This window comes from Melospiza melodia, chromosome 10, assembly GCF_035770615.1.
Source record: "Melospiza melodia melodia isolate bMelMel2 chromosome 10, bMelMel2.pri, whole genome shotgun sequence".
In the NCBI taxonomy this organism is placed as follows: Eukaryota; Metazoa; Chordata; class Aves; order Passeriformes; family Passerellidae; genus Melospiza; species Melospiza melodia.
The window spans coordinates 24050223-24071502 of NC_086203.1; the positions used below are offsets into that span (position 1 = coordinate 24050223).

The 21280-nt window shown below is 47.8% G+C and overlaps 1 protein-coding gene across 9 annotated transcripts in view; it reads right to left on the reverse strand.

The window, feature by feature from the left end:
- Positions 1-9077: 9077 nt before the first annotated feature.
- CADPS (calcium dependent secretion activator) overlaps positions 9078-21280 on the reverse strand; it is a 203498-nt gene continuing 191295 nt past the window's right edge. For all 9 annotated transcript variants that reach the window (XM_063164920.1, XM_063164919.1, XM_063164923.1 and 6 more), the window contains 2 exons: positions 12099-12203; positions 9078-10397 (listed from right to left, as the gene is read on the reverse strand). In XM_063164920.1, the coding sequence (XP_063020990.1) occupies positions 10218-10397; positions 12099-12203 (285 nt within the window). In that variant the 3' untranslated portion in view covers positions 9078-10217. The remainder of the gene's footprint in view (positions 10398-12098; positions 12204-21280) is intronic.

A 21280-nucleotide genomic window follows, 5' to 3' on the forward strand; every position in this document is an offset into this window, starting at 1 on the left:
GAAGTATTTAATTAGCCTCCACAAACTTCTTTTCCTCGCCTGCAGATTATACTGAGTGGAGGGTTGGGAACTATTTTACACCTTGCCACTCACATGTTAATTAATCTCTATCTAACCCTAATTGCAGTTTATTCAAGCACCGCTCAAACAGCTCACCCACACAATAAACACTGGGGCTGCTTTTATCCATATTACTCCCCGCTCACACGTTGAGTAATTAACTCCAGTACCAACTAATAGTGCAAACAAATATTTTCTGTAAACGAGATGATTTCGGGCAGGATAAAAGAAGTGCTGCGGAGCCGGGACCGGGAGCTCGCTGCCAGCTTCCCCGAGCCGCCCTCGTCCTTGCCGGGGTGTTTGCTGAGCCGGGTCTCTCCCTCTTTCCCTCCTTCCCCGGCCAAGGGGACAGCTGGCGGCTCGCTGCTGGGCACCCACCGCCCTGCTCGGGGCAGCGGGTCCCGCAGGCCTCGGGGCTCCTGGGGGCGAGGAGAGCCAGGGGGGCCCTCGCCGAGCCCCGGGGCTGCCTCCTTCCCGCATCCCGAGGCCGGGCACCGGCTCGGGCCGTGCCGCTGCCTCCCGGCCAGCTCCAAGCCGGGTGCCGCACGCCTCACGCATCAGGGCGTTGAGATCCCAGCTAAGACCCGGGCATCAGAGCTCAGTATTTTAATTGAAATCGCAGGTTTAGGCACAGCTGGAGGCCGTCTCTATCGATTCGACTTCTGCCGTTCCGGCGAGCATATTACAACTGACTGACTTTGAGCCAGCTGCCCCGGCCCCGCCGTCTGCCCAGCGCCGAGCCCGAGCCCCGGTGCTCCCGGAGAGCCGGGCGGGAGGGCCGGGCTGGCTCTGGCGGTGCCTCTGGGGGTGGCTCTGGGGGGCCCAGCGGCCCTGCCCAGCTTTGGGGGGCAGCGGCCTCCGCACGTCGGGCGCGCAGCGGGCTCCGGGCTCGGCCCCGCGTTCCGCCTCCGCCGTGGAGGCAGCTCTCCCGTGGGGCTTTAATCCTTCACCCCCGACATTTGGAGGGAGAAATGGTTTGCGGATTTTTCCCCAGAAGGCGCACGCCGCGGAGACGCTCCCATTGCGGACGCGATCGCTCCTGCGGTTATTTTTACACCGCTGCCTCCCCAGATAAACGAGTGCGGTGCCCGGGCGGGCCGGGCCGGGCCCGTGTGGGACACTCCGGGTCACCCGGCGCTCCTCCAGCCCCGCTGCCCTCGTGGGTCCCGTCCGCGCCCTGCAGCCGCAGCCCCAAACTCTCCCCGGGCGCTGACATCGAAAACCGGCGGGGGTTCCCCTTTCTCCCCTCCACAGCCGGCCCCGCTCCGTGAGCGGATCCCGGGGACTGTCCCGGGCCGGTCCCGGGCGGGCGGGAGCGCAGGGCCCCGCGGGCTCGGCCCGGCTCAGCGTCCGTCGGGCCGCCTCCGCCCGGGCAGCCGGCGCTGGGCATTTCTGGTCCACTGGAAGACAACTTAGGATCCTCCTAGTTATTTAACTTGGCAGCTGCTTAAACTCCGCAGTGGAAGCTGCCGAAAGTTATTAGCATTATGCTTCAACCTCCCCGAAATGGTGGCTTTGATTTCCATGCTGCTTTGCTTTTTATAGGTGTTTTTCTAAATACTTTTTTGCCCAATTCTTTTCCCTATTATTTTTTACTAGAAGGTGATGGACTGCCGAGTGAGCCGCTGGCCCAGGCAATTTGGATGGGGCTGTCTTTGTGAGCCAGGGTGGGGGAACAGCTTTTCCTGCGGCTTTGCAGCTTCGGGCAAGGGTGCGCCGGAGGGGCCCGGGGTCGGGCTGGGAGAAGGGCTGGGCTGCGGTGCTGCCCGGCCCTGGCCCCGCCGTGCTGGCTTTGGGTCTCTCTCCGTGCAAGGCAGCGATTGCGACCTCGAAGGGTCAGCCCAGGGATGTTCCCAACGCGTTTGGCCGCAAGTGAGTTTGCAGTGGTCAGAGACTGGAGAAAATAGCCAGCAACAAGCGGAGAAGTCAGGATAGCAAAGTTTGGGGCAGAGGTGAAGTGAGGGTTGTTATCCATGTGAATCTTTCAGGTTATTCCTTTGAAACTGCGATACTTGGTCCAAGGGAGCAGTGCCCCGACAGCTCTGTGTGCCTGAGTCCCCACGGGCACTCCATCCTGTTCTGCGGGACCCACAGCATTGGGGTGACCCTGCTTCCCTGTCACCCTACGGACACTGCCACACTGGGGCAGGGATGGTGCCTGGCAAGGCCACCTTGGATGGAGCAGTGGCTTTGAGACCCTCCCAAGGTATTTTTTCATTCCTTTTGTTATGTACGTTGCTGCCTAACTATAGGCAGATAATTTTATTTTATATTTTATATTTTTAGATTTTTTTTTTTTTTTTTTTTTTTTTTTTTTTTTAATTGGGGAGCTAAGTTTTTGGAGCACTGTAGAGGTTCCAGAGGAAGTGTGGTTAGTGGGATGTTGGAAGCAAACTGGCTGAGTCCTTGCATGGCTGTACTGGTCTATATTGTCAGCGATGGCAGGAGTAACATCGACATTTTCAACCTGAATCCAATTTTAAAAGCTGGTATCTGACCTGCTTCTAAAACCGTTTGCAATCCAGTCCCAGTGCAAAGCAACCGGCAGGGCACCGTGGCAGGAGCTGCACAGAGTGCCTCGATGGCAATCAAATGGGCTTATGTAATTCTAAAAATGGCAACTCCTTACTTGCCACATCTCTTTCTGTCTGTGCGGAGAGTCCTGCAGAGCTGCCAAACAGAAGCAATTGAATGAACTCTTTTCCCGGCTCATTCCTCCTTCCGCAGCTCGGAGAAAGTGAGCCAGAGCCTATTCTAGTTTGCCTGTCAACAGGAATGGTAACTAACGGCTCGATCCCAGCCAGGCTTTATGCCCCAAAAACGCTGCCTGCCTGCCTGTGAGGAGCAGAGAGAGCCATCCCGGGGGAAACCGAGCTCTGGTGTCAGACTGGTTTGGTCCCACAACGCAGGTGAGCAGTCCTTGGAATCCTCACCATGTCCAAAGCCAACCTGCCCAGTAATGCAAGGAGGAAATTGTTGAAACGGTGAGCTGCTCTTCTCCATCTTCATTGTCAGGAATATCATCCTTTGCATTGCAGTAATGGAGCAATGCTGCCTTTCATTTCTGAACACTGAAACTGAAAGATGTTCCTTCCTAATGTTTTGAAATGTTGGACCATTTTTTTTTTTTTTGACAGAGTGGGAGCTTTTAAGTTTTTCTGGGTTTGTAGGGGTTTTTTCCCCTTATTTTCTATTTAGGAGAAAAGGTGGGAGGAAGTAGAGAAGGAGAATATAATGGGGGGATGGCCTTGTTCTCACTTTCCTACTGAAAACGTTTCAGGAAAAGGAACACAAAACAGTGAAAATGGGTAGAAGCCCACTTCAGTTTCATGTTCCTATTCCTTCCCTTTTTTTTTGCTTGAAAGAAGGAAGGCCAAAAAAGTAAGTGGGACAAACTCCACGTGTTTTGAATTATTCTCCCCTTAATGAGATAGAAAAACATCTCATTTTCAAAATTACTTCCTTTTTCAATGAAGAAAATCAAACAGAGAAAGAATCCTTCCAAAACCAATCTTTCCACTGTCGTTTTCCCACTCACTCCTCACTCAATGCTGTCCAGTCTTTCTGGCTGTGCCACACCAGGTTGTTTGAGATTTGTATTTGCCATTTTTTGAATTGTTATCACAGATGTTCTCACCTGCTGCACAGCTGGACTCCGTGGGCTGCGTGGTGTGGAGGTGGCAGCACCTTGTCCCCTTGCCCTGGGGAGTGTGGGACAGGCTGGACTGCAGCATCCCTGTCCCTCATGGTGGCTAAGGCAGAGAGAGCCTGGCAAGGCTCCCAGATTGACAAGTGAAAGTGTTGCTGTGCTGCTTGGGCACAAGAAATGGGTTGATTCATGAAGACATGATCTAGAAAAGCCACTAAAAATCCCCCCAACAATGAGAGCCCAGACTAAAAAAATCAGACCTCGTTACTGGAGGAAAAAAACTTCAGTGCACAACCCAAGTATTTCCTGAATGTTCAAGAACACCCACAAATTATATAAAAATAGATGAGAATTTATTTATTTGCTTTAATTATGAGCCTAGATTGTGATTTTTGGGGTGGGGCTGGAGATGGTGCAATTGAAAAAACAATTGTGCAAAAAGCCAGGGCAAGTCATCAGCCCTGGGGCACAGAGGAGCTGCTTCAGCCCTTCCTCACCAAACACAGAGCACTGCAGAACCCACCAGGAGCTCTCAGAGTTCTTGGGTGTGGAGGACCTCACCAGGGTAGCTGTTTCTTCATGGAGCTCTAGGGCTTTGGTCCCACAGTCTATGGAGAGGCTGGTGTTCCATGGCCAGTTTGTGCTGGAGGGACTTGCTCATCAATTCCAGCTGATACACCAAGCACATCATCAAGGGTAGATCTGTCATGGTGAGCATTAGCTGCCCCTGGTAGGTCACCCTTCCCATCCCCATTGGTTGACTCCCAGAGCTGCTGAACCCGGCTATGGGAGATATTCTGTCCCTGCTGTGAGGGTCTGGATGTGCTCGGAGGCTGCCACGTCTCTGCCTCTGATGTAAAACCAAACCCTCAATCCTTGCCTGTTTAGCTGGATAGAAAAATACCTCTCCTGTCACCAGAGTTCATCACCACCACGTTCTCCACCAGCCTTTGAGGTTTTTATCTCCTCCTACCTCCCTTGCAGTGCGTGCTTCTCCTCTCCAGCTGACAGCCTGGGACAGCCCCGACATCAGCTGCTGGTGGAGCTCTCTGTGCAGAGAGCCAGTCCTGAACGTGTGGCCTTTGCTCCCCCCAGCTGTCATATCCTCCAGGATCTGCAACAAGTCCTGATTTTACAGACCCCATCTTGACAGTCCCCAATCTGATCTGACCACCTGGTTTGTTTTTGAATCGAGCACTTGAGTCATAACATTTCTGTTTATTTCAACAACTGTATTCCTTGCATAGGAAATGAGCCAAGATGGTCTAAGGCGGGGATAGCGAAGCATGTCATGGCTGTAATTACTTTTGCTCTCCCAATATAAAATTTTACAGTATAATCAAAACCTTGTTTTGGTAGCACTGGACTCTGTTATTGACTTAATCTTCTTAAGTGCTCCTATTATTCCAGTGATTTCATCGTTGTATGTTGATTTTAATCTTTTGATCTCCATATTAGCTACTGCCTGCAACTAATTTGTTGCTCAGTGTTTTTCTTTGTTTTGACCTGTGAGGCATTTTCCTCATGGCACACAACTCTGCTGGCAGATTGCATATAATCTCTGCACTTTTTTTCTCCCATATTTTGCATAGTTACAACAAATGCGGATTTATGACTTGAAATGGAATATGTATCTTTCAGAAAGGCTGAGGAAAATATCACTTCAGGTTTAGCTTGAAAGCCTAAACTTGTTTGATCAAAGGAAATATCATGGAATACAGCTCACCAGAGAGAGGTGTCACACAGGCTTTTTTTAGTCCAGCAAGTTCATGATGGGTGAAAACTGCAATAATTACCTTATATGCAGTCAGGATTGAAGAGTTCTGAAAGCAGGGCTAGACCTAAGATGGAGAGGGCTGGGTTTTGTGAATGGCTCAAAGGACTCTCCCAGCCAAGCTTGGTTTGATACAACAGTGGCTTTGTTGAATCCTGGCAACATGGAACAGGTTTTTGAACAAATACTGGTGATGGAAGTGCAGAGTTCTCAACTCCACAGCCAAAGTGCAGAGGTGGACATAGAGCTCAGCTGCATTTTGGTTGTGCATTAAACAGCAGCATTTTTCCCTTTGGTATTGATGTTTTAACCTGTGCAGATTTATCATGTGCTTTGTTTGCATTAGCTTTTTCTTTTAAAGCTTAGAGAAATAATTTTTGCCTTGGGTTTGCTGTGACTTTTTAAAAAAGAACACAGCCTGAATGTTGGCAAAATCATCTTTGCTTTGTTGCATGCCTGTTTATGCTTCTGAACACAAATTGTCTTCTAATATTTTTGACGTTTTGGTCACTAGAAAGGCAGAAAAGCAATTTCTAAGATGCCTATGGGCCAGAAGACATGCATTACAGCAGAGGGGAAAGAATCTGTTAGTTGGTGAAATATAAAACAAATTGGATGAACAGCTGCTGACACTTGTCAGTCAAATAGTTGATAGCATTTTCAGTCTCCATGCCACATGCTTTAAGTAAGTCTGTCAAAAAAAGGATATTTTCGCTGGACTTCCCTGTAAATATGAGAGAAGTTTTGGCCTGATCTATCATTTAAAATTTTGCTGGCAGAAGAATGAAATTTTCCTCTTTTTCCAAAACTGATTGACATAACTGCACAGGCAGATTCTTCATCTAGGTGCAGTTGTACTGGCACCAAGTCCTTTGACTGCTGGAGCTCGTTCCATCACAGCAGTGGGCTGAAGTGAACCAGCAGCAGATCTTTGCCACCTTTTCCAGTGCTCTCATCCATCCATATCTCATAGGTGCTGCCCAAGGTGTAGCTTTGCTCTGCAGGAGCTGAGCCCTGTCCAGACTGTAGTGTGTGCCCAGGAGGGATTCAAATCCAGGAAGGATTCAAACCTACATTGATATTTTTCAGGTAAAACCAAACCATTTTGCATTTGACATTTCTTCAGGGTTGACCCAAGGTGGCTCTTCCCACTGCTGCACCACAGTGCACTCATTTAGGGGAGGGTTGGGCTGCCAGCACAGCCTGGCCACATGCAGGGCTAAAGGCAGTGGGATCAGGGGCAGTGCACTCCTTTGCTCAGCCACAGGCTGCAGGCTGTGGAGTGGGAGGTTCAATCCTGCTTTGCAGCAATGCTGTAAGATCTTCTCCCTGCTTACACTAAAGTACATAACCTTGAAGCTCATCTTTTGGGTCCAAATGTCTTAAAAACAGTGAGTTGGCTAATGCTTCCCTGTTCTGTGGTCAAGCCTCAGGGCTGTGGAATTTCTGGGGTGCCTTTTTGGGGTTTGGGGTCACAAAAAGCTGTCACAGGCCATGGGGTCACTGCTCATGACAGAGGCACTCAGCTGAGGGTGTCCAATCACTGCTGCTTTAGGGAGGTACCGACGTGTGCTAGCAATGCACAGCCAGAGAGCATCTCCTCAAGGCTGCACCCACACTCTCTCATTCAAAAAACTGAGCAGGGCTCACTATTTTGAAAGGTGGCAGGTGGAAGTGGGCTGTGTTTTTATCCAATAAATATTTTGTGTTTAAAAAAAAAAAAAAAAAAAAAAAAAAAAAAAAGGGAGACATTTCCAGAGCAGAATCAAGCTGTTTCTCCAGCTCTGCTCTGCCTGACTGCCAGCAGAGCTATAAATTTCCATGTCCTTCAGTGCTCTTTGCTACCAGTCTGGTGACCACCCCAGTAAGGCTTTCCTAGGGCTTCCTCTTGGAGCTGCTGTCCTTCACAAAAGGCATCTAAGGGAGAGGATAAAGAGGGCATGAACTCATGTGTGCAGCAGTATTTGTGTGGGTCTCAAGGGGGTCTCAACCCCCTAGAAAGGACCAGGTGGTGCTTGCAGTTTGTTCCTTGCTTTAGATCTTGTGAGACTTGCTTTAACAGGGAAGTCCTGGGAGGGCTTCAGGGTGGGATTGAAGGCTCCAAGCATAATGAGGTCAAGGAATTGATATTTTTTGTGTGCATGCCCGTGACAGACCTGCAGAGGCATCTGAACAGGTTTTTGTAAACTGAGTATGACTTAAATACTCAATTATTACCCCAGCTCCTCCGAGGACTCAGGGCCAAGTAGTTGCACTATAAAGGTGGGTAAGAGAGGGAAAAGCTTCCTGTGTCTGTGGTCACAAAGCCAAATTCCTGCCTAAGTCCTCAAAAGTAGCTTTTTCTGGCAATGCTTCCCTCTACCAGCAGCACAGAGCAAGACAAGTATCAACTCTGCTGGGCTACAGTCAGGGCTCAAAATTAGTCTATTCTGGTGCATCAGATGGCTTCTCAACATGTCAGTGGTGCTAAATGTGCACATCCACCACCCACTCCTGAAGTGAAGCCCCTGCTAATGCCCCTGTTCCAAGGGGATGGTGCTCCCAGGACACCTGGGAAAGGTGGATGCTGAAGGTGTGGGGTGTGGCCATGCAGGTGGGGCTGCTCAGCACCTCCACAGCCGATGCTGAACTGACACAGAGGGAAGGGACCCAAAAATCCAGCACAGAAGATGAATATGCTGCAGGTTCCATAACTATCCCAGCCCAGTCCAGGACTCAACATCCCCTTCACAGGCAGTTCCAGAGGTCCAATCTCCTCCCATATGTCCAGGGTGGGTCTCATGTTTTTTGGGCTCTGGAAGATGGTTTAATTGTTCATTATGTCAGGAAGGCTCATCCAGGAAGGACATTTTTCCATTTGCCCGTCTTTTGTTTGTGAGGGATTTGTCCTGGTTCCCCAGGCTGGCCACAGGTTGTTGTGTTTGGGGGTAAAGCACACCAGGTCTTCTGCTGCTCTCTCAAATGACTGAGACCTGGGCTAGCAGGAGCCAGTTCTGGTGTGGATCAGCTCACGGGAGGGAGGGACTGCAAAACCTCTCAGAAAACTCTCAGTGTAACAGAGAATTACAAAATTGATTGGGTTGGAAAGGACCTTAAAGATGATCTGCTTCCAACCCCCCTCCATGGGCAGGGACACCTTCCACTAGACCAGGCTGCTCAGAGCCCCTGACGATGAACATTTTCAGAGATGGGGTATCCATGACCTCCCTGGGCAGCCAGTTCAAGTGTGCTCCCATTAAACATGTGTTCCATCAAACCAGACTTCTATTTCATTTCAACTCAGGGTTTGCCTCTGCCCTGCTGCACTAAGGCTGCTTTGGGAGAAGTTAAAATACAAACTGGGGCCTTTTGAAGGAGGGTAAGTGTTGGGTAAGGCTGATGGCCAAATAATAACAGGGGCTGAACCAGAACAGACATCAATTAGATGTCGAGGGACAAATCACAGGACACAGAGTGCAGATAATGGTGAGACAGCTGTGGTGGTCATAGCAGAAATGCCCTTGTACCTGGGGAACAGACAGTGTGCTCCCAATCCTGACCTTGGGGAGCAAATCAGGAAACCATCTTCTTAATTAATAAACTAAAGAACACCCATGAGAAAAGAAAATGCCTTTATTCTGTGAGGTTGGGGCTCTTACATCTCAGCTTAGTTTGGTATTTTTTCTAAGGCAGACATAAAAAGACTCCATAATTTATTATTAGGACATCTGAATAGTTATTTATTGAGAAGCCACAGTTCTCACACTTTTACAACTGTCGGCTTGTATAAGGCAAAAAAAGCAAGATGGATCACTATTTTACACAGAAAGTAAAAGCTCTGGAGAAGGAACTGATGGACATGCAGTTACTGGTCAAAATGCAATGTACATGACATATATAAAAACCATTGTGAAACAGAGGAATTGTAAATTATGGTTACAATCTACCGAAATAAATATTCAATATATTATTATAAACACATTTGTAGAGTCTAAGATTGTAATTAAAGTTGTCTTTGTACATACACGGTTATTTGAAATTTAAACAAAAATGTAACATTTAGAGGAGCAAACGTCAACATAAAACAACTGCTTTGGACTTGTAATGTGGCATGATATATCCATAATGATAGGATTAATCTGGTGTGGCAATTAGAATGACTAATCCTCTGGGATGTAGTCTCTATGGAGTTAACTGCATATTGAAGGGAAGAGCCTGGTACTTTAACAAGGATGCGGAATGATTCAAACGGCTGTCTGGGTTTGTTTGTTTTCTGGTTTTTAAATGAACAGAGAGAGAACAAAAAAATCATTTGTAATTGCCTGGTTTTTCTTTTAAAAACAAAGCTGTTTTTTTTTTAATTAATTTTAAGCAGTTGGCATCCACAGAAGAGAAAGAAATGAAAGGACTCGAGTCACTCATCTTCACAACAATTTACCATCAATGTATATACAGTACATTAATGAAGCATTGTTTAAACTTTAATAACAGGGACACACCTAGGATGTTTTCTATGTAGTTTTTCCATTAACAGTATTAAACAATGGTGCTCCATATTGCTTATGAACATATAGATATGAAATTAGGAAACTGATGAATCAAAGAGAGGTGCTAATCTTATTACCACACAGCTAACATGGCATTTGTATTGGTAAACTTCTCATGGGCATTTAGAGCTGACATAAAAATTCCTAATGTGGCTAACTGAGTTACAGACGAGGTACATGCACGGATACCAGGCGACCCCCAGCTGCCCTAGTCATCCTCCTCATCCTCCTCATCGCTGTCCTTCATGGTGATGCCCTGGAGCCCCCCGCCCTCGCTGACGGACGCCGTGGCCTCCTCCACTGTCAGCCGGTTCCGGATGGTCTCGTAGGTTTTGCTGTTCAGGGTGGAGTCCAGCACGCCTTGCAATCGGAAATCTCGGTACGTTTTCTACAGCACAGACACAGGGAGAGGTCAGGGCCAACGCCAGCTCCCCTGCAGGAGTCAGCCTGTGCCCAGTGCTGGGGGTTTGGGGCCAGTAATGGGAGAGGCTGGGATACCAGGGAAACCCCAGCCCTGGGGACATTCTGCATTGCCTGGGAAGCGCAGAGGCCACAGCAGCATCTCTGCTGGCCACTGCACCCTCCCTTAGGGTGCCTTGGGCAACAAATTACAGCTCTGTGACTCCAGCCCTGCCTTTGTGGGCTGGGCAGCTTCAGACCAGCACTGTTTTGCATAGGGGGGCTGTGTCTAAAAAGACATTGAAGCAATGTAAGGGCTCTGCTCCACCTGACTTCCCTGGCTCCTGGATGTGTTCATCCTGCCTCCAATGTCAGTCATTTCTCTTCAGGCAGCAGGATGCTTATCCCCTGCACCCACAGACATGATTACACATTCCTGGAATGCTCCATATTAAACAATCCTACCTACAGTATAGGGATTAAATAAACTAAGTCCAGGACACTGGATGAAATTATTGAGGTATAAATATAAGCACGGGGCACATGTTTCTTAAATCTCCCTTTCTTCACCTCAATCTGGAATTGTATTTCCTTGGTTCCCCATACTTCCCTTGTTATTACAATTAATATCTCTTATTTGAATTTATGCTTAAAACCTTCTCAACTCTGTGAGATAAAACTCTGGCCTCGTTCGTTTAATTCTGTTCTGTGCTCTGCATAGAAACTATTTACTGTTCTGCTATTTCAGAAAGTCCTTGGGTTTGTTATAGCTGCTTCTGAATGTAATATTGGTATAAATAAAGCACAAGGAAAAAAAGCTTTCCTCAGCTAGCTGACAAGTAGGAATAATCTGTCTGTGCCTGTTGTTTTCAGTTATGAAAAGCACATTTAATACATTTCGGTTTTAATTTATTCATCCCTTCAATGTGTTCACTGCACACAAGACCATAAACATTATAAAATACTAGACCAAAAAGCATTAGATAGAACCTAAAATGATCAAAAATATATTTACCCCCTTCTGTGATCTTATTATTTCATGTAAACCACTGTGATTTCACACTGAAATAATTATCATTAGTCCAAGGCACACACACACACAGATATACACATACACGTGCACTTAAAGAAAAAAATGCTACTTTCAGGGTATGTTATCTCACCTTTGTGATCTCTTAGAGTTGATTATATACATCCATTGTAAAAGAAACAACTTCAATTAACTATGAGAACAATCTCATTTGCATTCTGACAATAATCATGAGCCAAAGTTGGGCTTAAATGTTGCCAGCAAAACAGCGTTAAAAACTTTTGGGTTGATTTAATCCATTTTAACACCAGAGCTCACAGGTGTGATCAGTCAATTTGTGCTCAGTGAATTTGTCCACAAAAAGGCTAATTTTGGTGCACTTGCTGTACAGGTAAGGTCAAATAACAAGGGAGTTTGGTTTTTGTTTTTAATGCAATAAATTTGTTCTTATTTGCACACCTGTATTTTACATCTCTCTGCATTTAAAGTTCCTGTTTATCTAGTGCTACCTGACATAGACAGAGCTATCTTAATTCTTTAAAAGAATATTAATGAATCCTTCATTTATCTGCAGTGACAGAGCACGTGCCACACACATGCAGGAGCACACAAAGGCTCCTCCAGACAGCGAGGGGCACTGGGAACAGCCTGGGTGCTTACCTTGACTATCCTGATGAGGGTTTTCAGCTGGTAGATGTGGAGCTGCAGGTCCATGCGGTCTGTCAGCCAAGTGCACACAACACTCATGGAGCTGGTGTACCATTGCTGCAAGAGAGACACGGCTTCTCCAGCACCCACACGGGGCTCTGAGTGACACCTGTGCCCCCAGCACCCCCTCACAGCCACCTCTGGCCCTCACACCCTCCTGCCAGCCTGCTCATGGGGGGACACAGACTGACAGGGGACACTGGCATCTGCTCTTACACAGAATTTCCATGCATGGGCTTTTAAATTTTAACAACAATAACAACAAAATAAACTTACTAGGAGGGTAAAGGCCACCAGTAGTGCCTTGTAATCTGATTTTGCCATTGATGGCACTTGCCAGCAGTGATCTGTGTTTGGTTTGAGCCATGTTTTAACCTGTTTCCCCCACAGTGAGAACACAGTCCTGCCTTTAAGGATGTTGGTCCCACACTCAGGTTACTTACCATCTTCAAATTCAATCATAAACAGCCACAGGATGGGTCTGGGACCCCGAGGGTGAGCAGAGGGGAGGCTCATGCAGGGCAAGGTTTGGCTGGGGGGAAGGATGCTGGTGTAAGCACCTATGGGTGGGTGCCTGCCCAGGCTGTCTGGGAAGTGCTTTGGTTTCATCCTCACAGTTATGAGAGATAGAAAAGCAGCAAAGAAATCAGCTTGTTTCGAGCTGCTGAACTCACAGGGCCCCTCCAGGGGCTGAAATTGTGCTGTTGTCAGTGCAAAAGGCTCGCAGCAGTGTGGCAGCAGCCTGCAGTGCAGGACAGCTCTGGTGGGCTGTGGCACGTCTGATGCCCACAGATGAGCAGTGAGCCCTCAAGAGGAGGAAAAGGAGGGGCTGGGGGGTGGGTGGGGAGCTACAAAACCTCCCCAAGGTGCTCAGCACAAGGGGTGGTTACAAAGCAGGTAAAAACCCATCACACCTCTGTATGCACAGCTGCACCCTTCTCGTGACCTCTCTTACCCACAGAGATCAAAACCCATACTGCAGACCAGCTGCAATTAATCTAGAACCAGCTAAAATACTAAAGAAATTCCACCATACCAGTTTATGAAGATCCTGACAGAGCACCATCCATAGTCTGGGATGCAGCTGCCTCCCAAGGAGCCTGAAACTTTGCACCAGTCCAAGTCAGGTCTTGGTGCCCCCCTCAGTGCCCCCTCGGGCTGGGGTCTCTCACACAGAACATGCCCTTTCCTGCTGCTGGTGCAGCAGGGGAATGGAGAGAACCGAACATTCTGTAATTGCAAAACTTGCCAGTGATTTGCTTCCCTCCATCCTTTGACACTGGCACCCACAAGGTGGCATGAGGCTCACCAAAGCAAACAAATGAGTCTAAGCTAAACCAGCCCTGCACCACAAAAATGTGTGCTCAATATCCATCTCTGAGCTGAGTGGCAGCACACCCAGGAGCTGCACAGGGAAGTTTTCCCCCCAGCTCCAATGATGCTCCTCTACTTTAATTTCTACACCACCTCTTTAAAACATGGAGGAAATAAAGAGATGAAAGAACCACCAAAGAAATGGCATGTGGTGACCTCATGCTCAATGCTTACACCTTGTGTAACTTGTGGCAGAGGTTCTGCTGACCCTTCCTCTCCAGGACAGAAAGCTGGCAAGAGCTTGGTTGAGACTAATTGAGACTGGCAAGCAGGAGCTCTCAGCTGTCACCTGAGGTGCTGGCATCAGACAGGGGCTGAACAGTGAGTGAAGTGAGCTGGGCAGCTGGTGTGGACCTGATGAGCACAGGAGACATGAAGGTCTGGTGGGGCTTCATACCTCCCAATGCCTCAGACTGGTCTGAGAAGTCAGAGTGTCCCTGGATACCCCCTGAGGGTCCCAGGGCAGCCAACAGCCAGCTGGTGGTTGGGGGGCACAGAGCAAGTGCTGCCACTGGGGGATCTGCCTGGGCTCCCAGGAAATGCTGCAGACCCACGTGGACAAAACAGAGAAACTGTTAATGTTCATAAAGCTGCTTTTCTGCAATCAGTGCTTAACTGAGTCATGCTCTTGGGTGACACTAGCTGTGACCCAGGGCTGTGCTAGCACACGGATGCCCAGGTCAGCCAAACACCTCCTTCCCCTTCTGCCACCTCTTCAGATCAGAGCCCCCAGAGGTAAGGGCACAACCATGTGTTACACACACGCCCCCTCCCTTCCCCTGCCGCCTCCCAGCTTCCACAGAGCGATCTGCTGGGTGTTTGTGTCAACTCCACATGAGATGAGAAGTCCCTGGCAGGGGCAGGTCCTGCCATTTCTGTCTGTCCCACGCCACACACGCCCACAGGGCAATGTGATCCCAAACAGAAATTATAACCTCTGCCCGCAGGGTATTGGCAAGGTGACTTTGCTGCTGTGAGACCTTCCGAGCAAGCCAAATGAAATGCTTTTCTGTGTTTCTGGAGGGCACTTCAAACACTCTGGGTTCTGGGGAGACGCAAACTCCTTGGAAGCAAACGTGAATTGCAGCCCTCTCCTCTCGCGCGGCGGCTGACAAGGGCTCGGCGCTCGGCGGCATGAAAGGAGCTCTCTCTCTCAAAGCCAACTCACTCCCAAGACTTTCTGCTTTATGAGGAAAAGACAAAGTCTAATTCATTGATCTTGATACACAAAACCGTCACGTCACTTCATAGAGCACACACCAACTGCTGAATTTCAGCCCTGCATATTCATAAAAATAAGTTAGCCCATAAATTAAATGTTCCCTTTAGCTCTCGCTAGTGTTGATGTGCTATAAGACGCATAAGCCCTCTGATTCATGACTAACCTACCAAAGAAGATAACATTTGCATATGACTATATTATTAAAAAAACAACAAAAAAGCCAAATGCTCCCAAACAGAAACGTATTCACCTCAGACAAAAGAGCACAGAGTGGTCCTGTGGGGACACTGGCCACCTTGCTGTCCCCAAGGGGCTCTGCTATGCCCTCAGGGGCAGTGGGCTTCATGCTGGGGACACAGGGTCCCCTCTGGGATCCAGCTCCAGCCTCGTGGCTTGTCCCCAAAGACAAGGTGCACAGGCCACAGCGCAAATACTGAACTTTGGGCTCTGACAAGGGGCTTGCAACACATTTCAGGCACATTTCATTGGCACACCAAAGTAAATACCATAAATATATTTTCTGCGAAAAACTCCTCATGCCTGGTTGTAAAGAATGAACAGACTCCCCTGATGGTCCAGGCTGTGGACAAAACCCCACGTGTAACTCACTGTAGTACACACACATTGCTGGTGCTGCTGGCATCCCTGTTCCTCACCTAGGGGACAATTTACACTCAGTCTGGGGGCACAGGGTGAGGACAGGCTGTGGAGCCTGCATCCCCAGGGATGCATGGTGGATACCACTCCTCCAGCAGGGAGGGGCACAGGGCTCTGGCAGAGGCAAACCACAGCCCCATGGCTGCACACCATGAGCCAGCCCCAGCAGAGGAAATGCAGACACTGTCAGAGCCCAGCCACTGCAAGTAGGTGCTCTATTTGTACAGACAGGAATTCAATTCCTCTTTCAGGTTTGTTTTCCTGTTTTCCTGTCTTTCAGAGCAACTCTCATTGCTGGGGGGATGTGGGGGGCCATGGGCCAGCTGGGATGCACCAGGATGGGCATTACAGGAGCTGGAGCATTACAAAAGCTGCACTTCTATGGCTGCCCATCCAACACCCCAACCAGCCTGAGCAATAAGCTTACTTGTTCCCCAGTCCTCTGTCTTTCTTTTTTTTTTTTTTTTTGAATGCAAAAACATGATCAATAAGTTCCTGAAATAGCAAGTTTGTCTCTGAATACATAAATTGTAGAAATTGGTATGAATAAATCTGCAAGTAGCACACTGAATGTGGCACATTTTATCAAAACCCAGCCCTGTGCTGGGCTCCTGTGCTTTCTGGGAGGTGGTGTCATTACACACACCCAGGAACATCTGCAAAGCCCCGTTCTCTTTGGTGTGAGCTGAATGGAAGCATGACCTCCTGTTCCTTGCCATGAACCTTGAGTTCACACTCATATTTTACATGTTACAGGAAGCCACAGCTCTCCCCAGGAGTGCTGCAAACAGAATCTCGTAAGCCAGATGCAACACTGCTTCTTAAGGCACCTGAAGGAGCTGTATTCTTCATTCAAAAGCTTACATACTAGTAGCTTAAGGTCACTTCAGCTTTTGTAAAGAGTGGGACAAAACCAGGAATGCTTATAGGGCTGGGTTGTCAGCAGGGTAGCAGAGGGATTACAAGGAACCTGTGACTCTGCCTCTTTCTGCCTTTACTGGTAGTTTTTTTGTGTGTGAACAAGTGCCATACAACAGATTGAGGCTGGTATAAAGGCCTGGGACTGTGCAAGAGCACCCTGCTGAGCCTCAGCTGTGCTTGCAATTAGCAATAGGCATGAAATGATTATTGTTGTGGTGGCTGATGGCAATCTGAAGTGACAAGTTTTATGGGGGAAGTTGTAGTAGGGATGTTCAGCAAGTTTCTGCAAACCATTAATCGAAGGCTGCAGCACAGTTTAGTCAAAGCTATTTTATGTCATTCCAAAGGTCTCACAAGGATGCTGAAAGAATATTTTTCTGCTCTCAGTGCCTTGGAACGGAGTTTTTCTAGGTCAGGGATTCTTTACTGCCCTATTTAGTGTCAAAAATACCCATTTGCCTCAAATTAGCAGAAAGCTTGTAGTTAAGGGCTAGAGATTAGGCACACAAAATTACTCAGCAGGTGACTGCTGGGTGGATTTGGGGTTGAGAAGTCTTTAAAACTGACTACAAGACATTATATACTTCTGACAAAAGAACATAGTAATCCTACCTGCTTGCTTTAACCACTGTTGTTTGTCTATTATTATGTGCTTTAATGCTCATAAGAGCAAAACTACTGGTGATACTACTCAATTACCATAGTAACTCTCCCCTATGACCTCTCATTTCAGTACTCGCTTTCCAACCAGAACCAATCCAAGCAGGGCAAATCTATTTAAAACTGTGACACACACAGCACAAAGAGGCTCCCAATGCTGGCTGGCTCCCTCTCTTTGTCCAGGACATGGGCTTGTTTTGAAATGCTGAAAGGCAGCTTTGAAATGAACCCTTGAATTCAAGGTGTTTCAAAGATGAGGAACTGGACGCTGGGCGGACGCCACCACAGCATCCCTGAGCTGGCCAGCACGAAGTGAGGGGCCACAGAGGTGGGAAGGGAGAGAGGAAAAGGCTGGCTGTGAGTTTTACTTCCCAAAGAAAAACTGAACCTGCTCTCAGGCAACAGCTCAAAGTGATTTATCAGTCAGGAAAAAAAAAAATAAAATTACCAACTCTTTGTTTCTGTTATTTGCCCATCCCTGTCCAACGGGCCAGAAGCTCAGCTGGGGGAAGGCAGAGTGGGGCTGTGATGATTTACAGCTGCTGACAGTAGGGGAGAGCTGACAGAGCTGTGTCCATCCAGCCCTGGGTGGCCTGAGATCAAGCTGGGTATTTGGTGTTGTCACGAGTATTCATGGCAGCCACCTCCCCTGAGCAGGTGCCATCTCCATGGGGAAGGGAGGGATGCAGCCCCAGCAGTGCAGGGACACTGCCTGGGGACCAGCCCTGTGCACACAGCTGCCAGTGCTGGAGGGGACTGGTGTGGAGAGTGGGAGCAGAACTCTCCAGGAGCAGCCTGCCAGCCCCAGGCACCATGTCCCTTCCTGCACTCTCAGTGTGCCCAGCAGCACAGCCAGGTGTGTACACCAGAACTGCCTGCAGCCCTGCAACCCAAAGCCCAGATCTCCCTATGGCAGTCATGGAAGGATCATTCTTGTCCAGTCAGTCTTCTGTGCCCACCAAAGTGTTCCTCACTACCTTCAATGTTTCTTTTGCTCTTGGTTCCAGGCAGTCATTGCTGCTCCAAAAATTTGGTAAAGGTGGCAAGCCCAAAGCATGGGGCCTCAGAGCCAATGTAGTTCCTACTCCTGTCTATCAGAAATAAAGAGAAATTCCTAGCATGAACATACACAGCAGCTTATGGAATCCTTTTACCAATGGCCAGCTCTGCTGGGATGCTGGGTGTGGATGAGGGCAGTGACTCTTGCCCTGCTCCCAAGCACTGCTAGCAAGGTCCTGGCAGAGCTGAGCCCAGCTGTTTTCCAGGCTGTTCTGGAAATGTGAGTTTTGTGTTGCTGCAGCAGATGTGCTGTGCCCCAGGCTGGGAGAGTGGGGATAGAGCAGGGACAGGGCCTTGGTGACACAAGTGTCTGAAAAGCTTGAGGTAAGACATGTGGCAGTGGCTTTGGAGGAGGAGGAGGATGAAAAGCCACAGGCACTCAAGCACAAACACCATTCTGGTCCCCAGTGTCAATGAGGAGACTGAGATGGATCTTCTGCCACACAATGAAGAAGGAAGAGGCACAGCTCTCCCCTCAAGCATACATTTTCTGGAGGGCAAACAGAGACCTGTTCATGCAGCAAACCCCATCCCATCCTCTCATCAGCTTTCCTTGCTCTACTCAACAAAACCCATCCTGTGCTCTGGGTGTTACACAGAGCCCTGCAGAAGGGCTCCCCTGCCCTGCCCTTTGCTGGGGACCAGAGAACCACCCAAAGGCAGCTCAGCATTTGGAGCTGCAAACCCTCCTGCAGCACAGAGGGCCAAGGCTGCAGGGGCTCAGGGCTGAGCCCCAGGCACAGAGCATCTGGCTCGGCCGCGTCCTGGCCGCAGCCATGGGTGGCACCAATAATGACCCAGAGGCTCTTTCGATTTACACCTGCCAAGGATTTGGGCCGTTCCCCCAAGCTGGGCAGGGCACAGGGCTCAGGGCACTGAGAACAACCTTGCTGCAAGTGCCCAGGTTTTCCAGAAGCACAGAAATTGGTGTGACACTGCCCACGTTACAGAAATAAGTTTAGCGGCTGTGGCTCTCGGAGCACACAGCTAACCATAAAATAAGCAATGAGTTAATATTGCAGGCATTGATCAGCTAGTCTTACAATTAATGCTTCCAATAAAAAAAAAAAGCTCCCCTTTTATTCAACAGAATAAGAAATTAAACACTTGAGGGCTCATTCTAAAGAATGAATGAAATTGAATAAGCTACCTAGCACTTGAGATTCCCAGCGAGTGCTTGAATAGAGCAAACCTCCTGAGTTGAATGGATTGCCTTTTGGGACCAATTTGTCTCTTTTCACTCTTTATTCCTCCTTTTTTGCTGACAGATGTACAAAGGCGGAACTGCGCTGTGCAGCTTAGCTACATGCACCCACAGCAGCTGTCACTTTTGTCGAGCAAGTTAATCAAGCAAATGCCACCATATCCCACTTTCTATAAGGAACAACATGTTATAGACAGTAGTCTTGGGAGACAGGGAGGGAGGGAGAGAGACTTTATTTTAACTTTGAGTAGCTGGTATTTTTTTTTTTCCCTCTGTGTGTAAAAAAAAAAAAAAAAAAAAAAAAAAAAAAAAAAAAAAAAAGGAGGAAAAAAGAAACAGCCAAACCTGGTAGCACAAGCTGACACTTTTGTTTTCTCATGGAACAAATATTTAATATGATTTTAACTCTAATTTGTACTAGAAGGAGAGCTGTCTGGTTTTAATTAAATTTAAGGGACTTAGGGGAACACAGTTAAAAAAAGAAATAGAAGCTTTTTGTTTGCATTAACGCTTGTTGATAATAATATATTGATTGTCAATTGCTAAGCCCAAAAGATTAGTGTAGTAAATAGAATTATCTGAATGCCACAAGTGAAGTGCTAGCTTCCCGTCCCTGCTTTTCCCTTTGTGAGGCACTCTGAATCACTGGTTGTTATTTATACATTTTCTTTGATAAAACCAACTTGTGTGGCTGATTTTTTTTTTAAACCCTGCCTCATTAAGTGTATAATAGCATTTACGTGTGGGGCTTTCTGCTTTTTAGCCTTTCAAGCTTAAGCTTATATTCCTCTCTCACAACCATGTTTCAAAACTTGGGATGTTCACAAACAATTGGATACACACCAATATTGTATATATCAGATGCTCTCTTGCTATTGCCAAAGACTAGAAAATAACAGAACATTATCCACAAAGAGTAAATAAATAGTTATCGTCCTGCTACGCTGCTGCATGCCAGATAATAACGCTGTCCGGTCATTAGGCAGCTTTTCTGTGGCACATAATTCTTTAAGTTAGGTATGAAAAGCCAACATCAAAAGTGGGTCTGTTGGTGCAGCTCCACAGAGCAGAGCACTGGGAGGGCTTCAGGCAGCCCTCAGGTTGCTGGTAGAAAGGTGATTCACCCCAAATTCAGACCCTTTGGAAAGTATCTTTCCGAAAATAAATCTAAGCTCTGGTGACAGTTTGCAGTGTGCTAATTTAACTTCTCTGCAGGGTCTTTGCCTTGGTATATTTAGGAACTGTCAGTGTTTGGGATTTGTGACCCCTTTGCCAAACTGGGCACCCCACGTCTGCACCTCACCCCTGTGAGCAAAGCCCCTGTTAGCAGTGCTCAGCAGGGCTCTGGCTGAGTGCTCCTCACAGCAGGCAACATGCCCCTCATCTTCAGAACTAAGCCTCTCTATAAAACTCCACATTAAATTCTAGAGATCTGGCAAAGGGCTAGCAATTCGATAAAAATCCCCTGAAACCTTGGGGTCTTTTTTTTTTTAATAAAATTTTGACCTTGTTCTACCAAAGCCTCGTAGAATAAGTCTGGAGTCTTCCAGGTGACACTACAGCTACTACTGAAGCAAAAGTACTTTTTTTTCCTGGTATTTTATGTACCACTATAATGCTATCACTGTGAGTACACACAGCGTGTTCTTCAACATCCACCCCAGAGCTGTGAATTCTGGATGCCTTTTACTCTATTTTATATTCCTTAACTACGAAATCTCATTCTTGTTGACAACGTACCAATACGAGGAAGTTACAAAGTCAAAGGGTCTCGATATGAAAATAATTTGTATTATTATTTAATAAAGTCACAGTCCCTAACGTTTCCTAATAGGGTTAAGCTGCTAGCCAGAGCAACTCATCATCTGTCTAGGATGCAAATGGCATCACCGAATTACATTATTTCTTCCCCCCCCCCCCCGCCCTTTCCCAAAAATAAACCACAAAACAACTTTGAATCGCGCAAGAGCTCTGCCTTGCAGCAGGGAAGAGCGCTGGGAGCGAGCGCGGAGCCGGGCGCGGGGAAGTGCCGCACGC